This window comes from Pteronotus mesoamericanus, unplaced genomic scaffold (assembly GCF_021234165.1).
Source record: "Pteronotus mesoamericanus isolate MK-2021 breed Mesoamerican mustached bat unplaced genomic scaffold, CSHL_Meso_final contig_72, whole genome shotgun sequence".
Lineage (NCBI taxonomy): Eukaryota > Metazoa > Chordata > Mammalia > Chiroptera > Mormoopidae > Pteronotus > Pteronotus mesoamericanus.
Genome location: NW_026555242.1, coordinates 97,482 through 122,127, shown reverse-complemented (window position 1 = coordinate 122,127; position 24,646 = coordinate 97,482). Strand labels below are relative to the sequence as shown.

The 24,646-nt window shown below is 52.9% G+C and overlaps 3 protein-coding genes across 4 annotated transcripts in view; 2 read left to right on the top strand and 1 right to left on the bottom strand.

The window, feature by feature from the left end:
• The first annotated feature begins 1,699 nt into the window (after positions 1–1,699).
• TGFB1I1 (transforming growth factor beta 1 induced transcript 1) lies at positions 1,700–6,897 on the top strand. Its single transcript, XM_054582793.1, has 11 exons — positions 1,700–1,730; positions 2,830–2,945; positions 3,071–3,123; positions 3,227–3,369; positions 3,536–3,623; positions 3,742–3,847; positions 3,958–4,152; positions 4,987–5,160; positions 5,497–5,578; positions 5,876–6,024; positions 6,271–6,897. The coding sequence occupies exons 1-11, from the start codon at positions 1,718–1,720 to the stop codon at positions 6,535–6,537; spliced, it is 1,386 nt and encodes a 461-aa protein (XP_054438768.1). The 5' UTR covers positions 1,700–1,717; the 3' UTR covers positions 6,538–6,897.
• Positions 6,898–10,094: 3,197 nt separating this feature from the next.
• On the top strand, positions 10,095–16,120 carry SLC5A2 (solute carrier family 5 member 2). Its single transcript, XM_054582607.1, has 14 exons — positions 10,095–10,220; positions 10,784–10,855; positions 10,931–11,035; positions 11,936–12,100; positions 12,413–12,518; positions 12,764–12,844; positions 12,991–13,220; positions 13,530–13,665; positions 13,887–13,994; positions 14,115–14,265; positions 14,386–14,554; positions 14,630–14,845; positions 15,659–15,788; positions 15,866–16,120. Exons 1-14 carry the CDS (start codon positions 10,095–10,097, stop codon positions 16,090–16,092), a joined length of 2,022 nt encoding a protein of 673 aa, XP_054438582.1. The 3' UTR covers positions 16,093–16,120.
• The window catches only part of RUSF1 (RUS family member 1), an 18,741-nt gene continuing 9,126 nt past the window's right edge, over positions 15,032–24,646 (bottom strand). Inside the window, exons 4-13 of one of the 2 annotated variants that reach the window (XM_054582608.1) lie at positions 23,172–23,204; positions 22,978–23,083; positions 20,599–20,700; positions 18,732–18,802; positions 18,468–18,652; positions 18,329–18,386; positions 17,846–17,916; positions 17,035–17,178; positions 16,855–16,932; positions 15,032–16,493 (exon numbers count right to left, since the gene is read on the bottom strand). In XM_054582608.1, the coding sequence (XP_054438583.1) occupies positions 16,396–16,493; positions 16,855–16,932; positions 17,035–17,178; positions 17,846–17,916; positions 18,329–18,386; positions 18,468–18,652; positions 18,732–18,802; positions 20,599–20,700; positions 22,978–23,083; positions 23,172–23,204 (946 nt within the window). In that variant the 3' untranslated portion in view covers positions 15,032–16,395. The remainder of the gene's footprint in view (positions 16,494–16,854; positions 16,933–17,034; positions 17,179–17,845; positions 17,917–18,328; positions 18,387–18,467; positions 18,653–18,731; positions 18,803–20,598; positions 20,701–22,977; positions 23,084–23,171; positions 23,205–24,646) is intronic. The other variant, XM_054582609.1, reaches the window with a different exon arrangement.

Below are 24,646 nucleotides of genomic sequence, written 5' to 3'. Positions count from 1 at the left end.
AGCTCAATCCCACATGCAAAGAGGTGTGTGCTGTAAGAAAGGTTACATTTTAATTAAAAATTATACACATAAATCAAAGCCCATGTTAAATATTAAATACGCTTCATCCAACAAAACCATTTTGTATGAAATAATTTACAATGATGCTTTGCTGTACAGTTGCAGCAGCAGATGAATATAATCATAACCTCAGTACTTGTTAACTGCAGAATTCGAACCCTGTACTTGTCACATTTTGAGAGAAAAAAATGTTTCAACACTCAGAGCTTGCTCAGAACTTGTCACACTTGCAAGAACTTGTATGAGTCACAATGCCACCCTACAAGAGAAAGTGCTTCATCACTCATGTTTGGTACTTCTTGGTTTCAGCACTGATCAGAAGTTCTGGAACAAATTAACAAGTACCAAGATACCACTGTATCTTGTAAATGCAATAGGAGTAAACCCATTCATTCTTTTGTGGCATAGTGGTCACACATCAGCTCACGTGGCCAGCTAATTGTTTTTAATCCTCACCTAAGGAAATTTTCATTGATTTTAGAGAGAGAGAAACATCCATCAGTTGCTGTCCATACACACTCTGACCAGTGATCTAATTGAACACACAACCTTTTGGTGTTTGGGATTACACTCCAACCAACTGAGATACCCAGGCAGGGTATGGCCAGCTAAGTTTTTAAGGCTGAAGTGCGCATGTCTGGACTCAGGTCTGGGTTGAGACCCACAGTCCAATGGCTGCAGCACTACTGTATGTGTCCATAACCATCTACAGAGTGTCTTGATTTATCAGGAGCTCAGTCCACGAAGGGCTCCTTGTTCCTTTGTGTTGCTGAAGCCTGTGTCTTTCTTCTCTCGGTTCAAAAGTATCTTGGAAAGGAGCTCTTTTGGACCAGGTCTGGGTCACCTCACTGTTGGGGAAAGTCTTTGTCTTGAAGGCTGGCTGGGTGGGATCTGGCTGCCTGGGAGCGTTTTCTGAGTTTGCACGAAATTTGTGCCTGGGTTTCAGTTGAACTGTGTCTGTTTTCAACTCTTGGAGAAAAGATCCTGCTTTAGAATCTGCGGAAGGATTCATTGTGTCTCTGTCACAGAGAGATTTCTTTGTGTTTTAGTATTGTGCCTTTTGGAATCTCTGTTTATGTCATTATTTGTCAGTGTCTCTAAGGGAAGGTCTCTGAGCCTGGGATCTGACTGATTCTTACAACATTATTTCTGCCCCCAGCCCCAAACTTCTGTCTGGATCAAGTCTCTCAGGAAAGGCCTGGGTGGGAGCGGGGCACTGTCTGAGGCTCAGGATGCTAACTTTGGGAGGTGTCTGCTTGCGGGCCTCAGCCGGTGTCTCAGAGTCTCACTGGGCCGAAGATGCCGGGCATGGTCTGGAAGAGCCACATCTCTGACTCGGGCTGTGGCCGCCTGAGGCTCCCCGCAGCTGAGGCCAAGGCTGGGGTGTGGCAACCTCCCTACAAGCAGGGGGACTGGGCCTGCGTGGGCGGCAGCCCTCCCTCCCGTATTACACGCCCCCACCCAGGATTCTCCCGTCCATTGCCCCCTACTCCCCCCACCTTTCCCTTTAGCCCCATCCCAACGGATCCCGGCTTCCTTACATGGTCACGGCTGGGCCTTCAGCTCCCGGACGTCCTCCCCCACCCCCACCACCCTCCGCCCCCACCGGACACGGCCCCCGCCCTGCAAGCCCAGCGTGGTCCGCCTGCGCCCCACCATGGAGGACCTGGGTGAGTGGGGCCCGAGTCCCCTTGTACCCAGCCCTTCACCATCCCCTGGACCGGCTTCCCCATCCTGGAGCTCCCTGGCACTCCCCCGCATCTCCTCATCCTGCCTCCCGTCTTCTCGCTTCTGGTCTCTGCCCGCGCCTTCTTTCCGACTCCACGTCCCCCTTCCTGCCTCTCCCTTCCTGCCTTTCCCGGGCCGGCCGCTCCCTCCCTTCTTTCCTCGCTCTGCTGCAGACAGATGGGCAGGGAGATGCAGCGCCTGCCCGTGGGCGCCTGAGCGCAGGGGCTCTAAGATGGGAGGGGTTAAAGGAGTCTTGGGTCCGGGGCTGGGAAAATAGACGGAAAGGGAGACTCTGACATCAAGTTTTGGAAAAGAAGGGGGCCTGCCCCAGGGTTTTGGGAAGGAAAGAGTTAAAGATTCCTAAGTTTGGTAGGGGTCAGGTAGATGCGAGGGAGAGGTTAAGGGTTCCACCGCGGTCCCAGAGATTAAGAGTGAAGGGGCAGGAACTTCTAGGTTCTGGAAGAGAAAGGAGATGGGGGCGGCAGGTAGTGGGAAGGGGTCATTTTGTTCTCCCTCTCTGTTGAAACTGGGGCTGGAAGACTGTGCCCTCCCACTGTGAGACACAAGGGGTTCCAGCACCCTGCAGTAGGGGGTGCTGCTCAGTAGGGGTTAAGAGCTCTGCTACTGGGGAGAATAAGCCAATCAGAAAGCAGGTCCCTGCAGATTCACCAATGAGGTGCATAGGGTGGGACCCAGTCCTGGCGGTGGGCCAGAGCTGAGTGGGCCTGTTTAGGTCCGGGGAGGACTTGGTGGGCGTGGCAAAAGAGCATCCAATCAGAAAGCTGGGTGCCAGGCATGTAGCCAATTGAGCAATTTGGGGTGGAGCCAAATTGGCTCCAGTAAAGACCCAATTTTGACTGCATTAGGGAAGATTTTGAGAATAAAAAAAAATCAGGTGGCTGGATTTGTTCATGACTCTCAATACTGGCTTCTGTCCTCAAATACTGCACATTTGGAACCCTATCCTCTCATATCTTAAGGTCCTGTCTCTGCCCTAACCTTGACCTCTCAACCTCTCATCCTGATGGTGTCTCCCTGCAGATGCCCTGCTCTCTGACCTGGAGACCACCACCTCACACATGCCACGGTCAGGGGCTCCCAAAGAGCGACCCCCAGAGCCCCTCACATCTTCCCAGCCCTATGGCCCTCAGCCACAGGTGAGATCGGATGCTGTGGACTGGGGCAACCACTAGGGCCAGTCTGGCCAAGGCTAGAGGAATCTGGGCCTGAATGAGACAAAGTACAGGTCTATCATCCCACACATGTCTCTCTCTCTCTGTAGATGGGGTCTGGGGAGTCTTTAGGAGCCTCTGGAGACAAGGACCATCTGTACAGGTAAGGGGCCTGGGAACTAGGGAATGGGAAAGCCAATTAAGACTCAAGGTCAGGAGGCTTTGGATTCCCCACCCTGAACCCAAGCTCCCACCCTGTTTCCCAGTACGGTATGCAAGCCTCAGTCTCCAAAGCCTGTGGCCCCTGCGGCTCCTCCATTCTCCTCTTCCAGCGGTGTCTTGGGCACAGGGCTCTGTGAGCTAGACCGGTTGCTTCAGGAACTTAATGCTACTCAGTTCAACATCACAGGTACCAGGGTTACTGAGGCAGGTCTTGATGGGATAGGGGCAGGGCAGGGAAGGGCAGAGATTAAAGGGTATAGATTTCCCAGAGTAGCTAAAAGGACACAAAGCCTTAAGTGGGAGGGTGGGTAGAGCATGGCCCTATGTCCAGTGCCCTTCTCTCCTCTCTGCAGATGAAATAATGTCTCAGTTCCCATCTAGCAAGGAGACTGCAGGGGAGCAGAAGGAGGACCAATCTGAGGACAACAAAAGGCCCAGCCTGTGAGTTTGGCACAGTTGGCAGGGCAGGAAGAGCAGTGATCAGTCTTGGATGCCTGAGTTACTGGAGGGATCGTTACTCTGGGAGGCTCTGAGTTGACACGAGTTGTTTTCTTCATAGCCCTCCCAGCCCATCCCCTGTTCTCCCAAAACCTTCAGCCACCTCGGCCACCCTGGAGCTGGATAGACTGATGGCCTCACTCTCCGATTTCCGAGTCCAGAACCATGTGAGTCAGGCAGGGGGGTGGGCCATGGTGGCTTTGTGGCTCCCTAACCCATTTTAGACCTTTCCACATCTGCTGCCCTGCTGATTCAACTCATGTCCTCCCTGTTGTAGCTCCCAGCTTCTGGGCCAACCCAGCCACCAGTGCCGAGCTCTGTGAATGAGGGCTCCCCATCTCCACCAGGGCCGACTAGCAAGGGCAGCTTAGACACCATGCTGGGGCTGCTGCAGTCTGACCTCAGCCGCCGTGGCATTCCCACCCAGGCCAAGGGCCTCTGTGGCTCCTGCAATAAACCTATTGCTGGGCAAGTAAGTGGGGCTCTGTGAGTAGGGTGATAGAGAACCACGTACCCATGATCATCACTGAGAGCCAGCCTTTGTGCTGTTCCTTTTTAATAAGTGACTCTGGAAAGTGGTATTATTGTTGTTCAGATTTTATGAATGAGAAAACTGAAGCTCTGAGTCACACAGCAAGTAAGTGGCAGAGTGAGAATTCCAACCCGGTTACTTTTTACTGTGGTCCTTCTATGTGGCAGGCACGGTGCTACTAGCTCCTTTACAAACCCCCATCTCATTTGATCTTCTCAAAATCCTATTTGGCTCCACCCACCACAAAACTGTTTGTCCTCTACTAGAGCGTGGTTTGGTTCTTGGCTTACTGACTGAGCAGATATTATTGGCAATAACTGTGCCCAGTGGTTGACGTAGATTCTCCTGGCAGAATTTCCAATCTGAGCAAAGCAGGTGGCATTATGACTTTCATGGGCCTTAGGCACTTTTGCCTTTATACACCTCTTTCATTAAAAAAAACACTAAAAATTGTATTTTATGACTGTTAATATAAAAATTAATATATTAATATTATATATGGAATCATTTTTTTCTAGCTCAGTTTTTTCTTCTGACTTTAAAAGAAATTACAACATTTCCATGGGCTCCTAAAAAGTATTGTGGGCCCGAGGCAGTGTGCTGGAACACCTGGGTTGAATCTCTATCACTTACCAGACTGAGTGACTAGAACATTAGATTCTTCATCTTCATCTCTCAGAGATGAAACTCGAAAAGTGCCATGTAACCCTTAGCTCACTGGGGACATGGTAGCCCAAGGGCGACTCTGACCCTGGCCTCACTCCCATCTCGAAGGTGGTGACTGCGCTGGGGCGTGCTTGGCACCCTGAGCATTTCGTTTGTAGTGGCTGTTCCACCGCCCTGGGAGGCAGCAGCTTTTTCGAGAAGGATGGAGCCCCCTTCTGCCCTGAGTGCTACTTCGAGCGGTTCTCCCCACGGTGTGGCCTCTGCAATCAACCCATTCGACATGTGAGCCCTGCCTGGCCCACAAGCTTCTGCACTGTCTCACCCAAGGAGTCTGTGAGATGGGCTTCATCCACTCACTTCCTCCTTCCCTCACCCCCCTCCCACCCCCTTCCCACCCCCTTCCCAACCCATCTCACTCCCTCTCACCCCGGCAGCCCTGCACCTTGGCCTCTTCCATATTCCTTTAGATTCTGCCCTCTCTCTTTGACTCCCAAGTTCCTCCTTAGGTTTCCCTTGCCTCAAGTCACATTTCATTCTACCCACTCACCTAGGCTCAGGGTGGGAGAGGGAGAGAATGGATGGAGAGTAACAATGAATGTCCACTTTCATATCCTACAGAAGATGGTTACTGCTTTGGGCACCCACTGGCACCCAGAGCATTTCTGCTGCGTCAGTTGCGGGGAGCCCTTTGGAGATGAGGGTGAGCTTGACTCCCACCTTCAAAGCAGTGGGTCTGCTTTACATCCTACCTCACACCCTTTGGCTCAGTCGGCTAAGACCTCCTTAGGCCTTGGGGCCATGAAGTTTCTCCTGCTCTCTTCTGGCCCCAAACCCTCCCTCCTGTGGGTTTCCATCTCATCCCCTTCCGCTCTGCACCACCCCCTACCACCAACCCGCCTCAGACCTTGTCCCTCTTTCCCTACTGCTCACTGTGGCCCCACAGTTTTCACTGCTCGGAGGACCATTTTCTTTCTGCCCACTCGGTTTGCACCCCTAGGTTTTCACGAGCGCGAGGGCCGCCCCTACTGCCGCCGGGACTTCCTGCAGCTTTTCGCCCCGCGCTGCCAGGGCTGCCAAGGCCCCATCCTGGATAACTACATCTCAGCGCTCAGTGCACTCTGGCACCCAGACTGTTTCGTCTGCAGGGTGCGCTCTGTGGAGGCGGGACCTGGGGGTGGGCCAACGGGGCGAAAAGGGGGAGATGGTGGGGGTGGGGGGGAAGGACCAAGAGTCCGAGGTGGGTAATCATTCAGGGCTGGGTGTTCCTGGAGGCAAGGCTTCAAGTCTCGGTGGGACTGCGGGGTGACGGACAGAGAGGGGTGTCTTGTAAATCGAGTTATCAGGTGGCGGGTTCAGCCGCTGATTCATCCTGTCACTGCCACTCTTCCGCAGGAATGCTTTGCACCCTTCTCAGCAGGCAGCTTTTACGAGCACGAGGGCCGCCCACTGTGCGAGAACCATTTCCACGCACGGCGCGGTTCGCTGTGCGCCACGTGTGGCCTCCCGGTGACCGGCCGTTGTGTGTCTGCCCTTGGCCGCCGCTTCCACCCGGACCACTTCACCTGCACCTTCTGTCTGCGCCCGCTCACCAAGGGATCCTTCCAGGAGCGCGCCAGCAAGCCCTACTGCCAGCCCTGCTTCCTCAAGCTCTTTGGCTGACTCTCAGCCCTCCAACACCCGCCCTTCCCGAAAAGCCCATGCTCTCCAGACCCCAAGGCCTTGCTCTTTTGAGCTTGGGGCTCTCCCCAACCCCACCCTAAGAGCACCACCGGCTGTAGAGGCCCGCCCCTAAGGTATTTTATCCTGTGTTCTCCCGGCCTATCCCAAGGCCAAACGCCCCCAAAGTGGGACACGCACTGATTAGCACCCCCACTGAGTCCTTCACTTTATTGCCACCCTCAAGGGAACCCTGACTGCAGGAAGGCCCTTGCAATTCCGACTGATCAGAAGCCAGCCCGGGACATGCCTCCCCACGCTCCCTCACTGCCCTGTGCACTTTTTTGTACGTACATAAATACACAGTCCACTTCGCACTGGTGCTGTGTCTCTGCACTGGAGAGCCTTGCGTCGCGACTCCCCTCCCAGCAGCCTGTTCTAGGCTGCCTCCCTGTGGCTGGAGCGAGACCTGCAGCCTTAGTCTGCACATAAATCTGATGAGCCTGACTCTGGAAAGAACCGTGAGCAGACCCACAGAGCCAGTACATGAGCTCAAGCTGGGCCCCATAGAACCTTCCTGCCTCCACCCTCCATTCCCTGCCTCTGACCCCCTTCAGCTCTCTATATTTTCGAAATAAGCACTTAAACTTTTCCCAATTCCCCTGACCCCCGCCATCTTGTCTGGTTTCCAGTTGGGTTTTTTTGTTGTTTTGTGGGGTTTCCCCCGCTTCCTGTAAGACCTTCAGAGATGGGCTAGATCCAGAAGTGCCAATCTATGCCCACCCTTTGGATCTGGGCTGTAAGGCACAGCTTCCCTTTTACTATAGTATTGACTCATAACATCTCCCCCAGACAGAGGGTGACACTCAGTGTGGTCAGGCAGGGTCTGGAGGAGCCAGGAGGAAGCTTCTAACTTGGAGTCATGGAAGGCTTCCTGAGGGAGGTGGCACATGAGCTAAGTCCCAACAGAAAAAGGTAGGGCCAGGGCATTTTAGGTGTGGAGAAGTTCAGCTTCCATCTGAATACCCAAGCCCCAGAGGCCTTTCGGAGCCCCCAAACCTTTACCCTGTACCCTGCAGTCCCCTGGGCGGGAGCATGGAATCCTGGGCCCAAATTATAGGGGTCTTTGAGGATGGGAACGAGGGATCCTCAGAGCCCCTTCCAGCTTATCAGCCAGAGAGCATGTGAGGGCAAGAGACAGATGAGATGTTATCTGTCCTTACCTCAGGCAGACCCCTAGATCCTTTCCTCTCTGATGCTCCGTTCCTTGGGTCTTCCCTTGCCTCCTGCTCTTCTCCTTGCACATACTCCCCCTGGACAATGCTGCCCATCCCCGGGCTTGTAACCACCTCCCTGTCCTGGGGATGCCCAAATTGGTCATCTCCAGTCTCCATTCATTCACCAAGTGTTTATTGAATACTTACTGAACCAGGCTTCATATCAGGTGTTGGGTGACCACAGGGAACCAAGTAAACATGCTCCTTGCCCCCATGGAGCTGAAGTCTATCTAGTAAAGGAGACAAGTGACAAGTGTGATGAAGTAATGGGACTTCTATGACAGCCTAGCACCGCCCCAGTCCTTTATAGTACTTATCACTCTTGCAAATACACATTTATTTGTTGCTTATTTATTTTGTTCCTTAAACTGGAATGCAAGCTCCCAAGAGCTTGTCAGATGACATATGTTTTTGTCAGATGACACTGTCTTTCCAGTGTCTGGTATGGTATCTGGTATGTGGTAAGTGCTCAATAAATGTTTGTTAAAGAAGGGAGGAGCAAGGGAGAAAAGAAAGGCAGGAAAATGAGAAGGCAAAAAAAAAAAAAAAAAACAACTAAGAGAAGGTGGGGAAGGGATTACCTTAATCAGATAGAGAAGGCCTCTGAAAATGTAATGTCTAAGCTGAGACTTGGTTGAGAAAAAGCCAACTGGGCAAAGAGCCTGAGGAGAGCATTTCAGGCAGAGGAAGCAGCAAGTGCAAAGGCCAAGAGGTAGACAGAGCTTGGCGTATTGGGAATAAGGAAAGAAGGCCAGTGTGGCTGGATCAGAGTGAGGAAGGTGGAGAGTAGCAGGAGGTGAAATCAAAGAGGAAATAGGTGCCACATCATGACAGGCTCTGATGGCCACAGTGAGGTCTCTAACCCCCATGTGTCCTCTGATTCTGGCACTCATCACCCCTGGGAGCAGACACTGTGGGTGCCCTTCCCACATCTGCTTGGCCCACCTGAGAAGTCATGTAGACAGTTCCCTGGTACCCAGTCTCCTCAGCTGCCTCCTGAGTCTCTGTCTGAGGGTGCTCTCTGGTGGAAGGAGCATGCTCTTGTACCCCTCAGGGCTGAGCTGGGTGGGGCAGTTTTAGAACCTCCAACTAGTTAGAGACATGGACTGGTAAAGAAATACCCCAGCTGCCTGGCTGCCTGAGGATCAATTCTGAGGTGTGTTCTCCACAGAGTCTCAGAGGGTCCCCATTGGCATATGGAATCCAATTGCTCACCGTGGTTACCTGTCAGTGGACACATGCTTTATTGGCTGTTCTCGCCTCCCAAATCCTTCGCAATCCTTATTGGGATCACCTCCCCAGTAAAGTCCTTACACACCAATTCTCATTTTGGGGTCTGCTTTTTAAGGCATTCCTTAAACATATTTCATTGTATTCCCCATCTCAGGCATGAACCCAACTGCCATCGTCAGACATCCAAGTCTGGTCAATTCTAGAAGAAAGGCAGAGAGGTACAGCCCCCTCCCTTCTTGTGTCCAGCCCCGTGCTGAGCAATAGAACTCCAGAGATGAATCAGATCATTCCCAGCTCTTGGGGAGGCTCTAGCCTTATGGGGAGACAGACCTGGACCCAGACAAGGGCCATGCGATATGCTTGGAAGTGTATCAGAAAAGTCAGAGAAGTCTTTCCTAAAGAGGTAACAAGAGCTGGGTACTGAAGGCTGAGTAGGAGTTGGTCATTTGGGAGGCAGGGAGGCCTCTAAGCAGAAGGTACAACTTATGCAACAGTTTGGGGGAATAAAAATATACAGGCTGCGCAGGAAAAAGGAAATAGAAGGAAACTCTAGATTTGGTATGGGAGCAAGGGAAAGGGTGGGCAGGAGTTGGGGCATGGCAGTACTTGAACATCTAGCTGAGGAGATTCTACTTCCTCCTGACTGAGATGGGCAGCTATGGAGTGTTTCGGAGTAGGGGTGCGACAATGTCAGATTAGGGCTTGAAAGTGATCTCTCTGGGTTAGTCAGAACCAGGGGGCTGGCTCAGCCAGGTTCCCTAGGTCAAGGCTGAAAAGTAGGCATTTTTCAGGGGTGAAGTGATTTTGAGCCTGAGGCACTGGAGAAAGGGTAGAGGATAAGGCCTAGGAAGGGATGTTCCTGAATTTGAAAGGGCCCACCTCCCCAAGACCAGCTTTCAGCCTTGATGTGACCTGATTCAGCTAAACAAAGCCACCGAGGGGGGGACAAGGCCTGGATGATTTGTCAGCTCATTGCACCTGAGGTAACCATTAATCCTTCCCCTGGAAGAATCCAAGGGCTGGTCTCTTGAGGGCCAGATGTTAGACAGAATGGAGGAAGACGCAGAGGCAGGCTTGCCACCCGGGCTCAGGGAGCAGAGGGTCTTAATCGACAACCCTGCTGACATCCTGGTCATTGCTGCTTATTTCCTGCTGGTCATTGGTGTCGGCTTGTGGGTGAGAAGTTGAAGGGTGCTGCTGGGGGCCAGGTTTCTGGGGCATGGGGGGAAAGTCTCAGGGAGACCTCAGGTGGCAGTAGGAGCAGGATGCCTAGATATTTGAGGGAGAAACCAGGGCCTGGGTGAAAGAGGGGGAAAGTAAGTCTCTCCACAGTCCCCTACCCCTACAAGTAGGTCTTCTGATAGCCTCAGGGAGGCTTAGCCAATACTCATTCTTTGTCTTCCCACTTTTGGATTGGGCTAGTATTTTCCTCAGGAACAGCATTTTAAGTGATTCCTCTGTTCCCCTGTCTGGACCGGAGCCCATAGGCCCGATCCAAGGCCCCGAGGAAAGCCAGGCCAAATCTAGCCACACCCAGGCTTGGGCAGTTGGACACCAGATTAAGGCAAGGGTGGCTCTGGGTGCCTGGGAAGGGGTTGTAGGGGTGGGGTGTGAACCACCAGGGGAGCCAAGCACTGGTTAATCTTCAGCCTGAAACAAGGCTGAGGAATGTGTTGAGGAGGCTAATGAGGTCCAAAGATATGCCCTGAACCCAGGTCTCCCCAACTCCTGTTTCCCAGTCCATGTACAGAACCAACAGAGGCACCGTGGGCGGCTACTTCCTGGCAGGACGAAGCATGGTGTGGTGGCCGGTGAGAGAGGCTGGCTGTGGAGTGGAAGGGGGCCTAGAGAAGCAGCCTGGCTCACTCATACCTCTGGTCACCCAGGTAGGGGCCTCTCTCTTTGCCAGCAACATCGGCAGTGGCCACTTTGTGGGCCTGGCGGGGACTGGTGCTGCAAGTGGCTTGGCTGTGGCTGGATTTGAGTGGAACGTGAGTGAGGCCCCCTTCCCCCATCCCCAGAGGGAACTCTTGGAAGGGTCCTACCTAGGTGGGCTCCAGACAGAGGGAATGTGAGACTGGAGGTGGAACTTCCTGATTGTGGGGTGGGGTTGGGTTTCAAGTGAGGGTCACAAGGCCAGCATGGAGGCAGAGGGATGTAGGAAATGACCACTTTCAGTATAGATATATGTCCTGCTCCCGACTTGCTGTGTAAGGCTGGACCAGCCACTACCTCCTGTAGCCTCTTTGAAGAAAGATTTGATTTACTCCTCTCTGAAGTGGGGTGAAGATAAAGAAGTGCTTGTTCTTATGCTCTCTGAAGTTGTGGCCCAGTGAAGACATCGTGGCCAAATTAAAGCCCCTTCCAGAAGTGGGAGATAGACAAAGCTCTGGGACTGAGACTCACCTTGGAAACCTGCAGAGATAAGGGCTTTGAACTCAGGGCTTCCTGGAGGAGGAGGCCTCTGAGCTGAGCCTTGATGGTTTCTTGAATGGAGAGTGGAAGCAGCCCTTTTCTGGCAGAGGCTGGGGTCAGGCTGAGGGGTCTGTGCCTGAGCCCATGCGCTTGGGGGTAGGGGTTAAGGACCATCTTGGGAGGGACCGGGCAGAGGTCATGGCCTGGGAGGGCAAGGGGGGTTCTAGATAAGGGCCCAAGAAGATGTCAAGACCATGTTCCTTAATGTCCAGAGCTCAGGGATATCATCCGTATTTGTGTTCTCTGGGCCCCAGATGCGAACTTGACTTTACAACAGCATATTCACGGAGAGGAGGTCTCTCATACTCTTGGCGCGGGGGGGGGGGGCGGCGGGGGGGGGAGGGCGGGGGACGGAGGACACGCCCTCATTGCAGGATCTCAGGGAGTCACTCTCAGTTGTCGCACTGTGCTCACAGGCGCTGTTCGTGGTGCTGCTACTCGGCTGGCTCTTCGCGCCAGTGTATCTGACCGCGGGTGTCATTACGATGCCGCAGTACCTGCGAAAGCGCTTCGGCGGCCATCGTATTCGCCTCTACCTGTCCGTGCTCTCGCTTTTTTTGTACATCTTCACCAAGATTTCGGTGCGCACGCATGGCGGGCAGAACTGGGCCCTGAAAGGGCGGGATCACTGAGATAGGGTCTTTAGAAGGTCTTGGGGTGGAGGGTGGGGGGACCAAGGAGAAATACGTGTAAGATCCTGATGGAGGCAGCGCCTGGAAGGCACGGATTTCTGGGGCCGTGGCCACAGTGGGTGGGACCTGGAAAGGCCAGGCCATGGAAAAATGAGGGAACCTTTGAGGTGTGGTCACATAGGATTGTGGTCTGGGCAGATGGACCTGGGTCCCTGCCCTGGCCTTTGGGTCCTCACTTGTGTGCTCGCTCCTTCCCCCAAGGTGGATATGTTCTCCGGGGCGGTATTCATTCAACAGGCTCTGGGCTGGAACATCTATGCCTCCGTCATCGCACTCCTGGGCATCACCATGGTCTACACTGTGACAGGTGGCCGTGACAGGGGCTTGGGGAAGGGAGTAGGCTGGGGAGATGTGATAAGAGCATCACTCAACCATACTGTCTGCTCACCAAGACCTGTCTCCTGTTTCCCGAGTGCATGAGCCCGGAGAACGGGCCATCATTTTGAAATTTGTTCTCCCGGAAGAGGCACCTTTTCCGTATTAGAACAACGACAGGGTCTGTAGTAGGAGCAGCCTGTCTGGGCTGTCCCCACTGACCCATGCCCATTGCAGGAGGCTTGGCAGCGCTGATGTACACGGACACCGTGCAGACCTTTGTCATTCTCGGGGGGGCCTTCATCCTCATGGGTTACGGTATGTCCCAATACGGGAGAGGCACGGAGGTCATGAGTTGCAGGGCGCTCCCTCTGGGAGCTGGGACAATCCCGTGTCTCAGGCGTGTGGGCTCTAGGGAGGGCCTTGGCGGGGCGCCAGGTCCCCTGACGGTGTTGCCCACACAGCCTTCCACGAGGTGGGCGGGTATTCAGGGCTTTTCGACAAGTACTTGGGGGCAATGACGTCGCTGACGGTGTCCGAGGATCCGGCCGTGGGCAACATCTCCAGCTCCTGCTACCGACCTCGGCCTGACTCCTACCATCTGCTCCGGGACGCTGTCACGGGGGACCTACCGTGGCCCGCTCTGCTCCTGGGGCTTACCATCGTCTCAGGCTGGTACTGGTGCAGCGACCAGGTGCGGGGTCAGGGCTTGGGTGGGGCAAAGTCGGGGCAGAACCAGAACCAATGTGGGCGGGGCTGAGATGGGTGCCTGAAACCATCTGGCGGAGCTGGGCCGAGGGCAAGCTCTGCGAGGGCGCGAACCCTGCCAGGTTGGGACTAAACCCGAGGAAGCCGGATCCAGCCGGCCGGGACTGTGTATGGAGCAGAATTACTGCAGCGCTGAGCCAGGCAGGGCCTGAATTAGAGCGGCAAGTTGAGGCAAGGTCTAAGGGGGAGGAGGATCCGGGACTGGCCGCAGGTAGTTGAACGCACCTGGTCACAGGTCATCGTCCAGCGCTGCCTGGCGGGGAAGAACCTGACCCACATCAAGGCGGGCTGCATCCTGTGCGGCTACTTGAAGCTGATGCCTATGTTCCTCATGGTCATGCCGGGCATGATCAGCCGTATTCTTTATCCGGGTAACGTATGCACCCTGACTGGACCAAGAATGCCGACCCCCATCCAACCCTTTTTTGTGTAAGAACCCGGCTGCCTGCTTCCAATATCCGTTACAGTTTTGAAATTTGGAAATCTAGTCATCCAGTTCCACCTCCTTCCAGGACTCCCACCTCGCCTCCACTAGAATTCCCAGCCCCTACTTCAGGGACCTGTCTTAGCTGTGTCGTGCCCTTCCCCCCAGACGAAGTGGCATGCGTGGTGCCCGAGGTGTGTAAGCGCGTGTGCGGCACGGAGGTGGGCTGCTCCAATATCGCCTACCCGCGGCTCGTCGTGAAGCTCATGCCCAATGGTGAGAGCGAACACCCAGGTTGCCCCCTGCCCTCAGGTGCAGGCTGCTTCGGAGACTGCCAGCGGGAGGAATCACCCATTGCCAAGCCTGCACCCTCATTGCGCTCCCATTGGCCCACAGGTCTGCGTGGACTCATGCTGGCCGTCATGCTGGCCGCACTGATGTCATCGCTGGCCTCAATCTTTAATAGCAGCAGCACACTTTTCACCATGGACATCTACACGCGCCTGCGGCCTCGCGCAGGGGACCGCGAGCTGCTGTTAGTAGGACGGTGAGACTGGAGCCCCCACTCCCGTCCCCCAAAACTCAGCCCGGGAGGGGGACAGGGAGCACTGGTAAGGTTAAGGAGAGAATGGTGTCCTGGGTGAAGTTTGATGGCTGCTCACCGCAGGCTCTGGGTGGTGTTCATCGTGGCAGTGTCGGTGGCCTGGCTACCTGTGGTGCAGGCGGCACAGGGCGGGCAGCTCTTCGACTATATTCAGGCAGTCTCCAGCTACCTGGCACCACCTGTGTCCGCGGTGTTCGTGCTGGCGCTCTTCGTGCCCCGCGTCAATGAGAAAGTGAGCATGCATATACAGTGTTTGCTTGGTGCAGGGCTTGGGCATCAGAAAAGGCTGACGTTCTTTATCCCACAGGGTGCCTTCTGGGGACTGATTGGGGGTCTGCTGATAGGTCTGGCACGCCTTATCCCGGAGTTTTCCTTTGGCTCTGGCAGCTGCGTTCAACCCTCTGCGTGCCCAGCACTCCTCTGCAGGGTGCACTACCTCTACTTTGCCATTGTGCTCTTCCTCTGCTCTGGCCTCCTCACCCTTGTGGTCTCACTGTGCACAGCACCCATCCCACGCAAGCACGTAAGTGCCAGCCTCTGGACAGGCACCAAACATGCACCACGTGGGCCAGTGCAGCCCTCTCCAACCCGTTTGCCAGTTCGCTTCCAGTGGAAGCGAGTGGTACCACTTCCAGTGGTACTCAGTGGAGAGGACCTGATTTTCTAATGTTAAGGACTGCTGAGAGCATGTTGGGAGTCCCGTTTGAAGTTGCATTTGCAAAGAAAATACGTTTTTATTTCATGACATTTATCTGAGGTGGTTTGGGGGAGGTGGCTTGAAGATTGTAAGGGAAGTGATTAAAGCTCCCCAACATTTTTGGCATGGCCTTTGGGACTCAAAACACAGGATATGATTGGTGGCTAAAAGGGACAGAGAACCCACAAAAGGGTTTGGTCTTGTTCTGCTTCAGGGCTGATTGGGTGTGGGGGTAGGGGCTGCACTGAAGAGCCAGGCCTTGAAAGATGGGCTCAGGACTCCACAGGTGGAGAAGTGGGGGGAAAGGTGACAGGAGTAAATACGAGCAAATACCCACAGGAAGAAACACTGTTTTAGCAGGACTGTTAAGACTGGAACCTAAAGCACTGCAATTTTAAGTGCAGACAGAACACCTGGGGTGATTAAGCAGGGCCAAGAGCTTTAAACGCCCCACTGAGGAGCCTGGGTTTAGCCTGAGGGCAAAGGGCAGCCATAGGTCATGTTTGAGTGAGCTGAGCCTGGGCTAGGTGTACAGGGTGGACAGAGGGAGGCTAGGAAGTGCCAGTGTGGATGAGACATCAGGGTCTGGGCTTGAAGGTACAGAACTCCCACTTGGTCTCTGCTCCCACCTCTCTCCAGCTCCACCGTCTGGTTTTCAGTCTCCGGCACAGCAAGGAGGAACGGGAGGACCTGGATGCTGATGAGGTGGAAGGTCCAGGCTCACCCCCTGTACAGAATGGGCATCCCGAGCATGCAGTCGAGATGGAGGGTAAGGCACTACCCCAGGAGGTGGGGCTAGGGAGCTAAGTTCCCTCAAACTAACTGTAGGGCTTCAATTTTTCCTAGAGTCCCAACCCCCAGCACCAGGCCTGTTTCGCCAGTGCCTGCTCTGGTTCTGTGGAATGAGCCAGGCTGGGTCAGGTAGTTCCCCACCCCCTACCGAGGAGGAGGTGGCTGCAGCAACCAGGCGGCTGGAGGACATCAGTGAGGACCCAAGATGGGCTCGTGTGGTCAACTTCAATGCCCTGCTTATGATGGCTGTGGCCATGTTCCTCTGGGGCTTTTATGCCTGAGGTCAACTGTGTTGGGACCTCTTGAGCCACAGCCAGGGAAGAGCTCAGCCTCACAATGAGTGCAGGTGGGGAGCCTGCAGTGGTAAGAAGGGGCAGGAGGGAAGGGGGAAGGCCATAGTTCTCCTTCCCTCTAACTTGTCCCTGTCTGGGGCCCAATCCATCTGACTGGCAGTTATGTACTGTGAGGCCTTGGCCAACCAGCCACAACAGTTCCCCAACACAAAAATAAAGCTGCCTTTCCCCACCGCCCTGCTGTAGTCCAAGTGTTCTTGCTTCAGGCTCTTGGCCCTCCATCTGGGCTGCTCACAAGACCTTCTTTTCTGGAGACAAGAGCCATGTGGCCCTCCACTCATCCACCTCTAGCTGGTGCTTCTCAGTCTTCCAGCCCACGTCCTGCAGTCCTGGGGAGAGGTCATGGGGGTATTGGTACTACAGGAACTGCTGGGGAGGAGTCTGGGCTGACCCCAGAGAGAAGGGTAAGGAGCGGCACAGACGGGGTAGAGGCTTTATGCCCTGCTCAGGCTTCTCTTGCCTCTGCTGGGTGATCTCTGGCATAAAATTAGGCTAAAACTTCATCTGGTCACAGCAAGAATTCATTGAGCTAACACATGGTGAAAAGATGGAATGGAATAGATACTAAATAAAAGATTAGCACCCGCATTTGTAAGACTCCCCTCACTCCCAGTTCTTCAATGCCAACTGGGATTTATTACAGAAACAACACTGACAGCCTCAGAGGCCAAGGAGCCTGAAGGGTGTTACCTTTCAAGAACTTTGGGAATAGCTTGTCCAATACTTCATGGGTCTCCCTGACGATGGCCCAGCTCTCCTTCTTAGGACCTGGATGGGGGTGCAGAACCAGGAGCTCTTGGGTCCCCAAGCCAAACATCCTCTCTCCACCCCACTTGGAGTTATCAACAGCCTAGACTGTGAAGCTCTTACCTGTCCGTACTCGATTCCTCAGTTCTTCCAGCTCTCTTGGGAGGGGCCCATCTTCCCGCAGGGCTCCAAGAACCAGTCCATGTGTGGCAGCCCTTAGGACAGTCTCAGGGCCTGCCATTGGGCTCAGAACGACCTGTACCTGGTCTGGAGACCCAGAGACAGATTGGTACCAGGGAGGGCCACTCCCCAAACACTCCTGACCCCATCATCCTGCTTCATCCCTGTCTGCCCCTAGAGGCCGTCGCCTGACCTGGAAGGCCCTCTCTCACCCTTGCCTTTCCCACTGGTTGCTCCCCAGTGCTCTGGCCAAACCAAAATAACCAATTTCCAAATACAATTTCACAGCAGCTCACTGAGGTGGGTTTATTTTGCATGTTTGTAATGGCTAGTTGAGAATAAGCACCTTTTAACAACACAACCAGCAGACCAATAGATTCTAGTACTTTTTTCCTCAAGAAGTGACTCTGGATGGAAGAGAAAAGTGGTCCCCCTGAGAAAACTAAAGGTCATAACCTAATCTGAGTAAGTGCATTGCAATATACTATGAGCTTTTACATAATCACCTTATTTGATCCTCATAAAAATACTGCAGGTAATAAGGCAGGTATTGTTAACTCCATTTTATAGGGGATAAGGTGAACTTCATGGTGCATGCACCTCTAATTCAAATGCATCGAGTCTCAGTCTAGAGCTCCCTCCAGGACACCAGGTGGACTCCAAACTCTCCAGAGCTTGTGGCCCTGAAGCTGGAGGAACCAGAGGCTGACCCCAGGTGGGCGAGCCTAAGGCTGGGAAAATATGGCATACTTACTTTGCGACTGGTCCCAGTGAAGAAGGTAAGGTTCTTTGTGTCCCTCAACCAGTTGCTGCAGCTCAAACACACTGAAGGAAAGAGAGTGCGGTGGGGGAAGAGAAAGCAAAGGCAGGAGTGAACAGCCACCTGCTAACTACAACTGTCCATACTTCATCTGTCCTTCACCCACTTCCCATCTATCCCTTAAGCCATTACCCATGCACCCCACAGCCACCTTCCCTTCTTTCTATATTTAGTCATCCATTTACTCCATCCACCCATTCTTCCTTCATCCAACAAATATATCCTTTATATCTACTCTATGTTACACACCCAGCTGCACTCAAGCATATGTGCTGACCCCATGTCTGGTCAGTGGAAATAAAGAACCCAGAGCAGAGGTGGGCCTGGTCAAGGAAGGCCACTGTGTAAATGGAATAAGGCACACATGTGGGAAGTGGGGGGCTAGTAGTGATGAGTGGGAGACACCAGGCTACTTACCTGGAGATCAAACGATGTAGGGGGACACCCAAGGACAGAGACAGAGATGGCCAGAAACCTGTGGGAAGCTGGAGTCAGGAGTCCCAGGTATGGGGACAGACCGAGAGACACAGGACTTGAGACCAAGGGATTGGGTCACCTGTCCACAGTGGCTCCATCTGGTTGGCTGAAGTAGGGTCAAGTACCTCTCCACTCTGAAGGAAGTGCTTCAGGACCAGCCAGAGCCGACTTTCATTCAAGGTCTCTATGACAAGGGCTTGGACTGCCCGGTAGTTGGCATAAATGTGGAGGGCAGTGAGGAGGAAGAAACAACCGAGGCTGAAGCTGGAATGAGAGAGCAAAGTGGTCAGCAGGGGAAGAGGCCCAGCGGGGCACCTCCGTCCCATGCTTGCTCTCGGCTTACCTAGGGCAATTGGACACGAGGGGAAGCATCAAGAGGCTGACCAGGAGCCCTGCCAGGTTTACCAGTGTCTCCTGGAAAATGGCAGAGGATTTGGGAGTTGGAGGGCTCCCCTCCAGGCCAGACTGAATAGCCTTGAATGCCTTTCACAACATTCCTCCCTGCCCCAGAACCACCCAGGTCTCCCTACATGGATGAGGGTGCGTAGTAAATTTTTAATATTTTTAGTGAGTGTCCTGTCACTTAAAAGATACCACCAGCTGCTTCTCCCCTCAGGCAGATACAATGCCCCTTAAACATTTTCTTTGTCTCTCAAGAGTCTCCTGAGTATCCTATGCTTAGCCAAGGAAATGTCCAGAGAATGGGGAAGTATTTCTTATTGTGGTTAAAAAAGGCTGAATTCCCCGTAGTCTCTTGGGTATGCAATTATCAACAGATACTTTTACAAAGGGGTCAAGGAATGACCAAGGAAAAAAGGCACAAGATTTAAAGCTCTTCCCTTGAGAATCAATCTTATCAAATCCCTCTGATGGCCTAAGATGGCCTGACTGAGCTCACCCTAGGAGAAAGGACCACAGGCCGCCTGCCCCCAACTTACTATGAGGGAGGAGGAATCTGGACTGGTACCCCTGACTACTGGGGTCTCCAGGAGAGTTGGTCCTGGCACAGAGGAGGGCTTCAGCTGGAGACCTTTTCTTACCCAGCCATCTGGATAAGGGGGTGAGCTGTGGAAATAAAGGCTGTGGGTGTGACAGTACACTGGGGACCAGAAACCTTGGGAGCTCAGGAGCAGAGGTACCGCCTCTTCCCTAGGTGGGAAGAGTCACATCCAACAGCCACAATAAGTGGTAACAAGGCAACATCAGCAGAAAGCAAGGGACTGCTGCAGGGTTGAACATGTCCTAGATTGCCCCTGTGATGTGTTATTGCCTCTGTGGATTGAGGAAGCCCTGGAGCCTTGGAAAATACAGCTTGAGGGTGGGGGAGGGTTGAGGGGTTGGAAAGAGTAGATGAGCGATAGCAGGCACAATGCGGGGAGATCCTAACAATCAAGGCTTGGGTTGTCCTTATTTCTTCTTCTCTAACAACCTTCAGGAGAGATAATGGAGAAGAGCTAGTCTAACTAGTTCCTGAGAAAAGGGACGTGTCCAAGGGGACCCTGAAAAACTGAATCGCTCTACACCTTACTACGTTATTGGTAGAATGACAATGAGTCCCTCCTGACAAGGCCACTACAGGAATGTAATGAGGTCATACAAATGAAATACATGGTTAATGTTTAACAAACACAGGGTTGGTGTGAGAGTTAAAATGATGCAATGCACATAAGCACTTAGCAGAGGGGTTTTGGGGGACCCAATACCTGCAGGGTTCAGCGTGTAGGGGTGACGACAGCCCTACTCCAAGCTCCCATGGTCAGGTGAGTGGCTGGGCCAGAAGGCCTGCTCAACTGCTGCGTAGATGCCTCTGGCCAGTCAGTGACCCCAGCCACCTCACATGCTGAGCACTTTTTGACTTGCCAAGTACTTTAACATGTGGGGCCTCAGATGATTAGAATATTCACCTCCCAGAGTGGGGCTTTGGCCTAGAGAGGGTAGGGCTAGGGCTAGGGCTCATTCTTGGCCACATGGGCAGTGGGCAAAGGCTAAGATAATCAGCTTGGACTTACTGCCACCAGAGCCCGTGCCCTTACACCTGATTACCTAACCTGAAAGTCAGGGCAGGGAGCACTGCACCTCTTTCTGCGTGTCTCTCATCCCTACCCCCAGGAGCAGCCTGGTGTTTCTGTCCATGCTCCCAAATTGTGAGCAAGCCTGTGGCACGCCCCCACACCTCTCCCTCACACCATCCCCCCAATTCTGCTGCTCACCTGGCTGCTATCCTTGGCCGACACATCTGCCATGTTGTTTCTCCGGGCCTGGTGCATGGTCAGAGCAGCCCGAGTGGCCCCGCCAGCCACGCTCACAATGCACTTGGGGGGAAAAGGGAAGAGTGAAGGTGAGAGTGGCCACGAGCTCTGAAAACACAGGCCCTTCTATGGCTGAGCCAAGTTAATGGCTCAAACCAGATGGAGAAAATTAGGCCTCAGGCAACCCTGCAGCAAAACCCTGAATGCTGTCCTTGGTACTGTTTCTCACTCCACACTTCTGCTAGGCCCACCTCCCGTTCTATTTCAGGAGAAAACTCAAGTTCTGCCTGCCATACAACCCCGTGTACCCGGCCCCAGGGACACTCAATTTCTCTCCCCAAGGCAGAGGCCCAAAGACCTCTTAGCTGAGAACTCCCCGCCCTCCACCTTCTACTTTGGCTGCACCCTTCCCCTTGCCGAGCTCCCGGGCTCAGTCTGGTTTCCAAGTTTATGCTTGCACTCTGCCTGCCACAACTAAAACTCCACTCTCTCCCTGCTCCCGTGGAGGCCTATCCAAGTTTTCCAGGCCAGTTCAAAACCCACAAAGGTGATCCTGACCTCCAAAGGGAAACGGGATCTCTCCCTTTGCGATCTAAAGCTTACTGACGAGGGTCACTGATCACCTTCATTCATCTCATATTTATCAAACCTTTTTTAGATGTCAGGCACAGATTTAAGTGATATGATATAATTCAGGCACAACCCTTGCTCTCCAGAAGCTTATAAATCAATAAAGGAACAAACAAGTTGGTATATAGACAGAGGGAATAGTTTGCTCAAAGATAAGAGGAATGTGTACAAAGCAAGCAGGAGTGACTGGGGACCTGGTCACCTGGAACCTCGCAAGCCTTGTTAAACTCTTTATCCCAAGAGCAACAGGGCAGGGAAGTGACCTGATCTGACTTCCACTCTTACAAGGATTATTGGGTTGCTCTGAGAAGGCCTGAGGAGGCTGAGAATGGAAATGGAGACTACTTGGGAAGCAGCTGTTTTTTCAGCAGTGAGGAACCACCAGGGGACATGGAAATGGAGGAGCGACCGGACTGGAGAGATTCAGGAGGAAAAATAACAGAACTGAATGGAGACTGAGCTGAGGGTGACAGGTGAGGGGGTAGGGGAAGGCATTGATGAAAACCAAGCTTTTGATTAGTGTATCTGAGGGACAGAGGTGCTGGTCACTGAGAACAGAACTCTAGAGAGGGTTGGGGGGGAGGTGGGGAGGGCAGGAGTAAGTTCATGGCTGTGTTCTATTCCCTTATATGAAGAGACTGTGGCCCAAAAGGCGGAGTTTGGTGAAGAACATGAAACATGGCAGAGGTCTCAGTCTTTGGTCCACAGCACTGATCCTCTCTGGGGTTTCCTGGCCTGGGGGCGTGAGAGGATGCGCACGGTAGTTAGTGCATCGGCCAGGGAAGCTACATGTCCTCCATCACAAAGAACTGTTGCATATGAAATGTCAGTAGTGCCCTGAGAAGCTGCTCTAAAGTGATTCTGAAGAGATACATGGGCCTTTGACATGGGTCTTACATGTCTTCTTAAGAGTCTTCAATCTGCACAAGGTACTTAACCCTGTGGTGAAGACATGCTAAACTCTTCACCAAACCTTGCTGGGCTTCAGTTTCCTCACCTGGATGAAGCCAACTTGAAGGAACCGTGAGGGTGAGCAGCCTGCCAGAGATGAAGAGCTTCTGTTCACCCAACTTGCCCCTCGAGCCTCACCATCCAGTCTGTGCTCTGTCTTGCCACCGGACCTTGACCCACACTGTTCTGCTCAGAACACCCACGCTGCCCCTTAACCTCATTCTTCAGGACCCAGCCCCAGGAGAGGACTTGCTCCATCCCCTGACTAGGCCAGATTCCCTGCTGAACCCTCTTGCCCCATACAATTCTCATGTGGAATATCTGAAGCTGTAATTCTACACATATTTGTTTAATTTTGTGTGGCTTTCTTTCAAAGATGGGAGGGACCATACTCCACGCCAAAGATGTATGAGGCACTCAATAAATATTTTATTGAAAGAATGAAAGGTAGTCAGGGAGCTGGTCCCAAGATGTTGGCACTGGAGCACCCCTTCTGTCTTTCAGCTCAGAGCTCCCTCACCAGTACTGGGGCTCTGCATCCTTCCTTCAACTACCTGAGGCACCAGAGGCAACCTGGCTAAAGAAGGATCAGAAGGTATGGGTGGGTCTGAGTAGAAACATCTGAACTCTTTCACTCTTCCAGAAGTGCCCTGAATACAGGGTCCAGGCTGGGCTCACCTGTGTGCCCCAACAGAGCCCCCCCACAGCAACACTAATGCAGATATCTTGGCTACAGGGGTGCCCCAGAAGTTTAGGTACCTTGGCCAGGTTGCTGATGCAGATGGTCACAGTAAAACAGATTGGGTATATAGGAGCCATAATCTCCAGGAACATGGCTACATCATTGAGGATGTCAGCAAAAAGTCTGGGGGGAAGGATCAGAGGTTAGAGGTCTGAGGTGAAAGACCTTTATAACAGAAGACTCCCCTCCCCCCTCAATCCCAGCTCCTCACCTCCACTGCTTGGCATTACAGTCCAGTTTGCTCCTATGGGGGAGGAAAGGTTGGTTCACAATTTGGATTTAAGAAGAAAACACATCCTGTGGGCAGTGCAGGCCACCCTAGGCCATGGTAAGGGCCGAAGGGCTCAGGAAAACCCACACCCCGGCTAGATATCTGTCCCAACACCCTGTCACTGCTGCCTGAAATGCCACCATCAGCTGGGACAACCTCTGGTAGTCACTTAGTGTTTCCCCCCTTACTAACACCCATGACACACCAAAGAACAAAATTGCCTTACGGCTGCTCCCACCCACTGGCCCTCTGCTGAGAGAGGCTATCCCTGCCATCTGTTCCTGCCATCTCCCCTCCCCTTCCTCCTGCTTTGAGGGTACCCAGCAAGAAGTTTAAATATTTTGGACTGGTAAACACTACATTTACATAACCCCCTGCACTTTACAGATAATTAGCCCAGATAAGGGATATGACTTCCCTCGGATCACAGGGTGAATGGAGGAATAGGCTAGAGAAAGAGCCAGGTTCTGACATCCAGGCCCAGGATATTTCTATTATACAACATCACGATGGCCACCTCTTCTGCCAGGCAGAGTGACTCTCTGATCCGTGCACAAACACCTGGGGACCACTCCCCCACTGGCAGGAGAACAGCTCAGAATTTGCAGTATTAGCCCTGACCCTTAACCTGAAATCTCCTAGAGAGAAAGGGGGAACTCCTGGGTGAGGAGTGGGACACACATGGGGAACTCCTGAGGGAATATATGGCAAAGGCAGGACTGGAGCACATGGGCCTGGTCTAGGACTCTGCCCTCTAAGGCAGCTGATACCACAGAAAGAGTACAGGCTTTAGGTTCAAATCGCACCTCACTAGTTATAAGCTGTGTGACATGGGTAAATTCCCTCTTTTAGGTTTGCTTCACATCTATAAAATGTACACATTCAATCCTACTCTAAAATGTTTTCTAAGAATTAAAACAAAAAATAAAAAAATAAAATGTTTTATAGGAATTAGAGATGATATATAAAAGCTTGTGAGGCATGGTTAGACTGTTAATAGCAGCTAGTGTTCACTGAGCACATATTATGTGCCATGCAATGTGCTAAGCACTTAGCATAAACTATCTCATTGTACCTCACAATCACAATTAACAGAAGATACGCAATCACTCCTGAGGTTGCCCAATACTGACCCGAGGAGGAGACAGGCAGCACAAGACTCTCAATCCCTTCTAGAGAAATGATGACATTGATCCCACGTGAGACAGGGATCCTGATGATTTGCTCAAGCCCACTTCCCACTCAGCCTGGCAAAGTCCAACTAAGTGTCTGAGCCTCCACAGTAGCCTCTGGCGTAAAGTCATTCCTTTTGGGCTAAGCACTGTTCCGTTCTGTCTTCTCTTTCAATAAGCAAACAAAGGTAACGCTGAGCCTTGTGGCAAATCAGTGCTCTTGAAGGCAATTCTGATCAAAGA

Excerpts from the sequence above, each read along its gene's own strand:
- TGFB1I1 (XM_054582793.1), top strand. Across the intron at positions 3,624-3,741 it reads GACAACAAAAGGCCCAGCCT|CCCTCCCAGCCCATCCCCTG; the intron begins GTGAGTTTGGCA and ends TTTTCTTCATAG. Across the intron at positions 6,025-6,270 it reads CAGACTGTTTCGTCTGCAGG|GAATGCTTTGCACCCTTCTC; the intron begins GTGCGCTCTGTG and ends ACTCTTCCGCAG.
- SLC5A2 (XM_054582607.1), top strand. The coding sequence starts at position 10,095 with ATGGAGGAAGACGCAGAGGCAGGCTTGCCACCCGGGCTCAGGGAGCAG. Across the intron at positions 13,995-14,114 it reads CGTGAAGCTCATGCCCAATG|GTCTGCGTGGACTCATGCTG; the intron begins GTGAGAGCGAAC and ends ATTGGCCCACAG. Across the intron at positions 15,789-15,865 it reads GCATGCAGTCGAGATGGAGG|AGTCCCAACCCCCAGCACCA; the intron begins GTAAGGCACTAC and ends AATTTTTCCTAG.